We start from the raw sequence: 10,871 nt of genomic DNA on the forward strand, positions 1-10,871 counted from the left end.
CAAATCCTAGGAGCGAAAACTTGTTGGGAAGGATAACCACAAATCCAAACATGAATTAATTTCTCATCCAAAATGTGAAAAAATATCATAGTAATATACAAAAAAAAAAAAATCTCTACACCTATAAACTTGTGCAATCCTCTCCCCAATAGGAAACGACGGCTTTATGTGGACCTAGCAGCTACGGCAAGAGAAGAAATAATGGCACCAAACAAAAATAATAAGAAAAACCGTAAATAAGAGGTGGCTTTATACATTCACAATGCACATTTTCTGTCTCAAAATATGTATCATTTTATATATTATTTTATTTTTATTAATCAAAAAATATAAAATTAATATATATACAGAGTGATTAAAGTAACAACAATTTTATATAAAAACTTTGAAACAATAAATCTAGGTCTTATAATTAATCATAAATGATTAAAATTAAAATATAGTTATCGATTATATGATAATCATCTAAATGTTTATTTAAACCTTAATCATTCAAATAAGTTCTGATTATCCATATTAACTATTCTAATTTCTCACAAAAATGAATTATTCTCAATAAGTCAATCCATATATATATATTAATACATAAATTTTCTAACTAATAAAAATTAAAATACCATTCTAACTATGCCTCAAAAAGTTAGCTATTTTTTTCTAAAGGTAAAGTTTCATCCAATAATTAACTATAAGTTGTTACTTTATTAAAAGAAAAGAATTTAATAATATTAATTCAATTCTAATAATGTGATAAAAATTTCCTTTTAATGATCTATAAAGTAAAAAGAAAATAATTTAATTTAAATTCATTTTTATTATATAAAAGGTTTTCCCTTAAAAAAAGACAGTATATTTTTTGGTAATATCACATTACTGATTACATAAAAAATAGATATGATAATATAAAATATTACAATACCAATATATTAATCTTAAACTCATAAGAAATGTATATATATACACTAACAATCTGATATGATATATTGAAACAAAATAAAACTTTACTGGTACTTAATAATAGCTCTAAGAATGGGACCATCAAAAAGTAACTTAAAAAAGGCATTTTTATTTATTTAAAAGCAGAATCTAAAATCAGCACGCAAGAGCCCTTAGACATTTTCTCTATTAATTAATATAATTTTTTATTTAGCTACAGGTATCTTTTCAAAGCATGCAATAATTCCTTAACCTCTTCATTAAATATTACTAATATAACTCCATATATATTATTTTCCATAATTGATTGTATAAAAAATGATTATAGTCAATTTGTGTGTGTTCATTCAATTATAATATACAATTTCCAAAATACTTTATTTATTGCTTTAACTTGGGAACAAAGTTTTCTTTATGAAGATAATTAAATGAAGGAAGTACTAATTTTTCTAGCTGTACCAATTAATCACCAACAAGCATTAGATTGCCGTAGCTTTGGGACCTATAATCTTCTTACCCTTCAATAAGTGGATAATGTTGATGTGCATTTTTCACATGCTCAAAATAATTTTAGTTATTTATTTCTCACAACAACAACAAAAAAATAATTCTGCAGTAAAAGCAAAGTTAATAATTTATTAATTGTCAATAAAGATCTGGAGTGGAGTGAAGCTCTTAAAGGAATGTAAAATATTAAATACTTTAAAAAGGAGAATCTGGTTCTTTGCTTGTAAGTTGAGATGAGTAGAACCTAAGTATTTCCTACCCCATAAATTATTATATGTTTTTGTAGTATTATTATAAATATTTCCTCACCCTTTTAGTAAATATTCAATTCCTTTTAATGGGTATGACTGTTTTTTTTAAGTGTACAAATTTGATAATATATCATCATAATTAAATTAAATTATTAATGCATAATATACTGTTCATTTATATCTTTTATAGTTATAAGTCAATAATATAATTAAATATGAAGTGAACAATATAATGACATTGTAAAAATATCTTTACAGGTAAATATAATTTATGATAAAACATTATATACATTGTAATATTATTCAATATATATAGCCCACTTGATAATACAAACTCTTATAGTATCCACATCTACATTTTTTCTTATGATAATTTCAAGAATGAGTATGAGTGTAATAATTTATATATAATTATTATATTATTCATAACTCATTTCAATTATTGTTTTTTGAAGATTGAATATTAATTAAATATGAATGACAAATGATATAATACAATCTCTAATTTCAATATTGAGCTAAGAATTATTTTATGGAGAAATGAATACATAATAGAGGAATCCAATAAAACTCTTAAAAATGTGAATAAGACTATTAATATTGAAACATACAATAAGGTCTCAGCATCCAAATAAAAAGAAGAGAAGATAGTGAAGTTGAATCCCCATTCCTTCATTCATCACCAAAACTGATGCATAATAATAATAATAATAATAAATAAAACAAAATAGTTTCTTGCTGTTAATTTTGCCGGTAAAAAATTAACAGCACCTTCTTCTTCTTCTTCTTCATTCTTCATTCTTCATTCATTCATTGTTGTTCAGATTCCAAAGAGTAATGGAAGATTCAACGATTATTCCTTTTCCTTCTCCTTCTCCATCAACACCATCACCGTTCACATCATCACATTCTCGCCACGTGTCCCGTTTGATCAATTCAAATCACTACACTTCACCTTCTAGAACAATCTACTCCGATAGGTTTATTCCGACCAGATCTGCTTCCAATTTTGCTCTCTTTGATATTAATTCTTCGCCGGAGACGAGAGAAGATGCTTCCACCGCTTATTCTGCGCTCCTCCGTACCGCGTTGTTCGGACCTGACGCCGCCGGTGGAGTCTCGCCGGATAAGAGGAACTCGCTCGCTATGTCGATTCCTAGTCGGAACATTTTCCGGTATAAGACGGAGACTCGCCGGTCCATGCACTCGCTTGAACCGTTCATGTCCGATGAGACCGTTCCCGGCGTGAATTATAGTCCTGTTAAGGCTCCGAGGAAAGTTTCTCGATCTCCTTATAAGGTTGATTTTCTTTTTTTTAATAATTTTTTTTATTTTGTTTAATTTTGGAAGTAACATTGGATTCTGATTCTGATTCTGAATTCTGATTGATCGGAGTGGAGCTGGAAGATCTGAATAAATCACTATTTTGCATTTAATTTATCTTTGCATGCTTCAATTTTAGTTTATTTTTTAATTTTTTTTGGTTTGATTGTGATATTTTGGTTAGGTTCTGGATGCACCTGCATTGCAAGATGATTTTTATTTGAATCTTGTGGATTGGTCTTCACACAATGTGCTGGCTGTTGGTCTTGGTAACTGTGTTTATTTGTGGAATGCTTGTAGTAGCAAGGTTTGTTATTGAATTTTTGCGAAGTTATTTGTCAATGTTGTAATTCAAAGATTCTTCTTTTGTGATTCATTGCGTTTTGATTGATGCAGGTGACTAAATTATGTGACTTGGGGATTGATGATTGTGTTTGTTCAGTTGGATGGGCTCAACGTGGTACGCACCTTGCTGTTGGAACTAGCAATGGTAAAGTTCAGGTAAGAGTTTTATATGTTCATCACAGTTCATGCATGTTTATCTGTTCATATCCTGAGGTTTCCGAAGGAATGTATTCAATGGGTTCTCGTAGTGATGGAAGAGCACCGTTCTTTTGATTACTTGATCTGATGTTGTTACCCTCGTGTTCTTAATGAAACCCCATTTTATTTTGTAACTACACTGTCTGCAAAGAAGGATAAAAATAAATGGCAAGAAGACAGGGGAGCATCACAATGAAGTGTAAAGACGATGATGAAGTCTTTTATTTAGGTAGGAGAGATGAAAGAACAGGGAATTAGTAAGAACTTGTTAGAGTCGATGGGAAGCAATGGAAGATAGTTACAAAGGGTGGTCAATTAGTTGCTAGACATCCTGTGGGTAAATGGAGCCTTCACATGTGGCGGGGAGCTTCCTGGGTGTGCTCTTAGATGTTAAGAAGAAAATGAGAGTCAAATTGTGAGCAACTAATGTTTGTGAAAAATATACAGAATGAAATGGAAATGATTTTAAGAAACAGAATGAAATGAAAAATATATTTTGTTTTAACACAATACCTTCCAAAAATGTTTTAACACATAACAAGCATATTTTGGCTACATTTATGATATTTTCATACTTGCTTGTGTGCATGTCTGCATGTAATTATGTATATTGATATGTTCTTTAATATATAATTTTATGCCATGTGGTGTCCTTGTATTTTAGATCTTGTAATGTTGCCGGCTCGCTGCATTCATGTCATTTTGTGTTGTTTCTTGTCTTGTGTCTGTTGGCTCTCTGTATCTATGCTTCGTATCATTTTTCCTTCCCTGATCATAATAATACATCCAAACCACGGCTCAGATGGGTCCTTTTCCATATTTTACATTCTATTTGGTTCCAACTGCACCCATTTAAACCAGAATTAATGCTTAGATTTTGACAAGGCTGTAATACAATTATTATTAATGGGTTGACTTCCCAATATTAAGACCATTTGGTTGACAATTCAAGATCACATTAATGTGATCATAAAAATATCTTATTCTGCTATTCATGCAATTGTGCATGTCAACTGTTGAGTACAATAAATGCAAGTAGAAGTTAATTATGTAGAGGAGAGCTCTCCAAAAAGTCATGCTGGCCAAAGAGGAGTCTCTTAACTGTAAAGTAAGTAATGAGTCTCACATCAGACCAATGTTGGACTTGTGCTCCTGTGTCAACCATAATGGGTTAAAAAATCAGAACGTCCAGACTAAGGTGTGCAGAAACTGGGTTTAAGGATGATTGATGTGGACTAGAATCCACTAATAGAAACCAATCTAATTAGAGGGGAGATTGGGAGAGACTCCAGTATGAATGGGAGTTCTGTGTCACAACCAGCTGATGTGGGACTCATGCTTGTGTCAGCAAATTATTTAAATAAATGGGTCAACTAGTTTTTTTTTGTTTTATCGTAGTTATGCTGGAAAAATTAAGTATACTGTTTGTGTGTGAATTGCATAACCCATCATCATAACTCGGTACCTTTGAGATTCTACTAGATCTAGGAAATATAGCGTTTTTCATGACAGTGGATCTAAGCAACTTTGCTCCGGTTTTGGTAATTCCCATTAGTTTGGTGCTTATCTCGATCTTATCAACCATGATACAGACTTCTAAAAATTCTTCTAGGAAACTTCATTTGCTTGCGTGGTTGCATCTTAACATCAGTTCTGTAACCCATACCCACTTTCCCTCAATACTATGTAACAGTAAGCAGCAAGAATTTATCTGTGACGTTATTTGGGCAGAGTAGCTCTTGGCTACTCAGTTTTCCTTTGAAGGTAAATAGCAAGTGCAACACTTCTACCTTAAAGATTTCATTTTTGAGAATTACCTCCACAAAAATCTTGGTGTCCAGTTGATTTCTGCTTTACTGTTTTGTAGCATTATGTCTGTCTCTTCCCGCTGCATCTGGATTTTTCTAAGTTCAATTTATTCTTTTTTTCATGATATTTTTTGTTCTCGGTTTCTAAGCCACAAGTTAACCCATGCCTTGCTCTAACTGTTACCCATGTAGATTTGGGATGCATCTCGATGCAAGAAGATAAGAACTATGGAGGGTCATCGTTTACGTGTTGGGGCCTTGTCCTGGAGTTCATCCCTTTTGTCTTCTGGAGGACGGGATAAGAATATTTATCAACGAGATATACGTGCACAGGAAGATTTTGTTAGTAAATTGTCAGGGCACAAATCAGAGGTCAGACTAGTTCTTATTTTTTCCAGCTTCATCTGGTCAAATTAAATCATGGTATTGATTTTTTAATTTTCCTCTTTTTTTCTTCAAAGGTTTGTGGACTCAAGTGGTCATATGATAACCGTGAGTTAGCATCTGGAGGAAATGACAACAGAGTATGCAATTGCAAACTTTAGTATTTTTCTGAACTATTCAACTGCATTGTTATTCTTCTGCATTGATAGTAATAATTTGTTACATATTTTTGCAGTTGTTTGTCTGGAATCAACACTCAACCCAGCCTGTCTTGAAGTACTGTGAGCATACAGCAGCTGTTAAAGCTATTGCATGGTCTCCTCATCTCCATGGACTTCTTGCGTCTGGGGGAGGAACTGCTGACCGATGTATTCGTTTCTGGAATACAACGACAAACTCGCACTTAAGCTGTATGGACACTGGAAGTCAGGTGAAAATACTTGCCTTAACCTGTTTATAATTTAATGTCAAATTCACTCCATCTTAATATTTTGTCACATACAAGGGTGGTAATTGGTTGGGAACTAGCCTGACTAGTTGGAAAATGCATGTTCCCCTTGTTGAAGGGTAATTTTGGTAACCCACTTAAAACATAAAAGAATAATTGTTAAACCAAAATATACTCAATGGAATGTGAGAAGAATAAAACACCCCTTGAAGAATTACTTCAAATATGCTGATGAAAAATGATAGAGGGTCAAGAAAGGATTAGAATAGGGCAATGGATTAGTGACTTGGTACATTAACAATGGACCTCAAGATAGAAACGACTCTTTGTTAGTGCATTCTTCATAGATATGAAACAATTGTTCACTCTGCCTTGCAATAGTATTTTTATTTCCTATTTTTTCATGAGTAATCTGAATTTTTCTGTATGATATTCGCTCAATATCTGCATATAGATTACGACCATGTTAACTTTAATTATTTGTCAAGGACCAAAAAGTTTAAGCAATTCAGTAAAGGCTTTTGAATAATTTTACCATATGTGAAAATTCAACTTTTATTTGGAAGAGTGGAGACGACAATGATCAAATTCCTGACCACTTAGTCAAAGAAACTTTGAGACCATGTGAAGGACCAACTCTCCTTAAAAGCTTAAACTCTTATAGTGGAATAAGGTTTCATCATATTGTTATTATAACTCTGGGGGCAGAGTGAATAAAGGCCCGATGAGGGAAAATTCGCCCTCCACTAAGGTTCAAAATCTACCTAGCTTCCCCTCTTAAATGGAGGTGGTTCATCATCAACTTAGACACCCGGTCCATATGTTGTTAGAAACGCTAGGCTGAATCTATTTTCCAAGTCTGTGTCGCTTTGTATACAATGATAAAGCAAATAGCGATTGGCACTATTATAAGGCTGTCAAGAAATCCCCAAATAAAACTGCATTAAGTAGGTCTTACTGATCATTCATAACTGCAAAAGCTATTCTTTCAGTTTCTAAATTGTTCTCAGATTTTGTAGCATTTGCCTTCACATATTGAGAGAAGGACAAAGGTGTCTTCCTGCTCTCTTTTTTTCTCTTTTTAACATGAATAAAATGATTTTCAACCTTAAAATATGGCAGGTTTGCAATCTTGTCTGGTCTAAAAATGTCAATGAATTGGTAAGCACTCATGGATACTCCCAGAACCAAATAATTGTTTGGAGATACCCCACCATGACAAAGGTAAACATAATTTATGTTATGAAGTGTATTTCTTTGATTTTTACTTAATTTAAACTCATTTACCATTTTTCTGTCCTGTGATGCAGTTAGCCACTCTTACAGGTCATACCTATAGAGTTCTCTATCTTGCCATTTCTCCTGATGGACAGGTATTTCAGCTGTCCTTTTCTTATTTCAAAATGACTTAGTAGCCATGATTATGAAAATGATATTTTTATTATCTTCGCTATGTTTCTGATTGTGATGACTTCTGCTGTTTCAGACTATTGTAACTGGAGCTGGAGATGAAACACTCAGGTTTTGGAATGTGTTCCCTTCCCCTAAATCGCAGGTAAATTATTCATCGAGAGATGGAGGAAAAAGTGTGCTATCCGCAGCCCTGCAGTATCTTTCGCTCTTATTTTTTGTCATTTTTCTTATAGAAAGACATGAACTTTCAATTGCTAAGCCATCAAATACTAGTTTAACTAATAATATACCCACAAATTTGAATCGCAAATTTCCTGTCCATTCATTTTAAATTTATTGGTTATACTTAGATATATTATTAGTTAAATATATTTGAGGCTGGTCATCTCATTATATATGTGAAGCAAATGTTGTGTGCAAGTAACATAATTCAGAATGTTAGAAGATAATTTACAAATATATATGTAGTAGCCAGTATGTGACTATGATATTCTGGTTTATTCATTGTTTATGTTGTAATTGATTGTTAATATGGATGTCACCACTGATGCAGAATAGCGACACTGAAATTGGAGCATCATCTCTCGGAAGAACTACCATTAGGTGACTGCTCATGGCATTTCGACCCAATCATGTGCCATATTTCAAAGTTTTTTGTTGTGCAGAAAGAAATTTCGTAACTGAGAACAGCATGGTGGAAAAACATCACATATGAAAAGACAATCACAGTGGTAAGCTTCACACATTGGAGAGACTTGCAAAAAGCTATAGAAGTTATAATGTCTGCCAATGATATCTATCCTATCCATGTGATCATCATTTCAATTGAAAAGAAGAATACAAAAGGGCTATTTTATTGTCTTAGATTTATATATAAAGGGAGTTATAGTTGAAACGCAAGTGCAAGGATCAGGTGAAGTTGAAACTCAGGTAAAAATCTCTTTTCCTGGACAAAGATCAGACATGGAGTTGAACCAGTTATGTAGTGAAAAATCTCTAGGATGTGTGGGCTTCAGTTGAGAACAAAATTTAAGGTATTCCAGCCAAATACATAAAAATACGATTCTTTTTCCTTTACATTAGTATTAGTGAGGACCCTCTCTGACTGGGTTGTGGATGAAAATTATCTGCCCCAGTTCTTTCTCTCTACTTTCAAATTTTGCCTAATTAATGAGTTCTATTTGTACAACGTATTTAAACATATGGTTTCACATTTGTTTATTATTTTATTGTCTCTTCATACCAGTATAATGTGTGCATCTCTAGATGTAAATAAACATTGAAAATGAATTACAAAAATTTGAGAGTAACTTTAACTCGTAACGTTAAGGTTGTTGCTTAGTAATATAATGGTCATGAGGTCAGTTTCTCCTTGCTGGTAGGATGGCATTAGGTACCCGGACTCACCAGTATTCGCTGGTAATACCTGTAACGGGTCGGGTCTGTGTCTATATTTTTGGACATGCAGGTAGTCGAGACTGAAGATTTTGAAAGTCATTCTTGAATGAGTTCTGGTATCTCATTACTCAAACCCATGGTTACCCAACAAATTCTATATATATATATATATAGTTACTGAACGACTAACCAATTCCACTCTTTAAAATTAAATAAAAGGGAGTAGGTTCCAACAAAAAAAACATCTTTGACAATCACAAAAAAGTATATTTCTAGATTTCACATCTAATTGAATTGTAGAAATATGATAATTTCCTTCCTGAATTATTAGAAACCAATCGGTCGGATTACCATTTTAATTGATTCTCAGTTTCGAGTATAGTGCGAAACTAATAATAATAGAATAATGTCGAGAACCCTAATTTTAGAGTATAAAAAAATTCTTATACTCTCATTTAGTACAGTACATCGAGACAACCAAACCAACAAGCAAAGAAGAAAAAAATTATCTAGTCCTTAATCTCGCCACTTATTGTGAAATTGAATTGCTGTATCAGAAGAAGGATAGCTATACTGGTTCGGTATACTCGAAAGACACCCTTGGTACAATATTGACGATCTAACAAAGATTAAATTTCAGTAAATTTCTACTTACTGATGATTTCATCTTTTATGGAATCGACCCCCTTTTTACTGTACAAGAATATGTGGAGTTCGACATGTCTGGAAGCACAGGAGAACGTTCTTTTGCTGATATTATTACCAGTATTCGATACTGGATTATTCATAGCATTACTATACCCTCCCTATTCATTGCGGGGTGGCTATTTGTCAGCACGGGTTTAGCTTACGATGTATTTGGAAGTCCCCGCCCAAACGAGTATTTTACAGAGAGCCGACAAGGAATTCCATTAATAACCGGCCGTTTTGATCCTTTGGAACAACTCGATGAATTTAGTAGATCTTTTTAGGAGGCTCAAATGACCATAGATAGGACCTATCCAATTTTTACAGTACGATGGTTGGCTGTTCACGGACTAGCGGTACCCACCGTTTCTTTTTTGGGATCAATATCAGCAATGCAGTTCATCCAACGATAAACCTAATCCGAATTATAGAGCTACGACACAATCAAACCCAAACGAACAAAATGTTGAATTGAATCGTACCAGTCTCTACTGGGGTTTATTACTAATTTTTGTACTTGCTGTTTTATTTTCAAATTATTTCTTCAATTAATAGAAGAAAAGGAAATAGTAAGAATTATCTTATCCCAGTCGGAAAGATATCATTTCATAATTATCTATGACTGTTTATGTCTCTAGCATGACTACTTAATAAAATGTGGAGGAAAGTGGGATAAATGGCCGATACTACTGGAAGGATTCCTCTTTGGATAATAGGTACTGTAACTGGTATTGCTGTGATCGGTTTAATTGGTATTTTCTTTTATGGTTCATATTCCGGATTGGGCTCATCCCTGTAGTAATTGGATGAATTGAGTTTTCGAAATGAAAGTGTAAGAACTCAACAGGGATCCACCCTTTCTTTGACAAATTCGAGGGGGTCCCGTTGAGTTCTTAATAATTAAAATATTTTTTGTTCGTACAAATGACTCACTAGATATTAGATTGCTTTTTGCGATTAAAAAAAAAACTCCATTTATTTCATTGTTTTTGATGATGTTTTTGAAAAATCAACTTCATTAATTGATTCAAAACATCTTTTACGGAATAATATCTGTCAATACTTTTTATTTAAAATTGAAAGAAAGATAAAGTAAAAAAAAAGAAAGAATAAAAGGAATCGCTTGATTTACTTTTTCTGGGTGGTGCAATATAAATATAATGAATTCTATTGTAT

General features: G+C 32.8%; 1 protein-coding gene across 2 annotated transcripts; it reads left to right on the forward strand.

Annotated features, from left to right (window-relative positions):
- Positions 2,345-8,858, forward strand: LOC109349120 (protein FIZZY-RELATED 2-like). Of its 2 annotated transcripts, XR_002107922.1 has the most exons (11): positions 2,345-2,990; positions 3,199-3,321; positions 3,411-3,515; positions 5,558-5,737; positions 5,827-5,889; positions 5,985-6,179; positions 7,320-7,421; positions 7,508-7,570; positions 7,684-7,752; positions 8,164-8,341; positions 8,494-8,858. XR_002107922.1 is itself a non-coding variant. In XM_019589804.1 (10 exons), exons 1-10 carry the CDS (start codon positions 2,529-2,531, stop codon positions 8,215-8,217), a joined length of 1,416 nt encoding a protein of 471 aa, XP_019445349.1. In that variant the 5' UTR covers positions 2,345-2,528; the 3' UTR covers positions 8,218-8,858. The 2 variants fall into 2 exon arrangements, 1 of the variants encoding a protein (XP_019445349.1); XM_019589804.1 differs by having other exon boundaries at positions 8,164-8,858.

This window comes from Lupinus angustifolius, chromosome LG06, assembly GCF_001865875.1.
Source record: "Lupinus angustifolius cultivar Tanjil chromosome LG06, LupAngTanjil_v1.0, whole genome shotgun sequence".
Classification (NCBI taxonomy): domain Eukaryota; kingdom Viridiplantae; phylum Streptophyta; class Magnoliopsida; order Fabales; family Fabaceae; genus Lupinus; species Lupinus angustifolius.

What these genes read in the sequence shown, in the direction of transcription:
- LOC109349120 (XM_019589804.1), top strand. Translation starts at nt 2,529, where the DNA reads ATGGAAGATTCAACGATTATTCCTTTTCCTTCTCCTTCTCCATCAACA. An exon ending in GATACCCCACCATGACAAAG is followed by an intron (nt 7,422 to 7,507) that starts GTAAACATAATT and finishes CCTGTGATGCAG; the next exon opens with TTAGCCACTCTTACAGGTCA. An exon ending in TCCCTTCCCCTAAATCGCAG is followed by an intron (nt 7,753 to 8,163) that starts GTAAATTATTCA and finishes CCACTGATGCAG; the next exon opens with AATAGCGACACTGAAATTGG.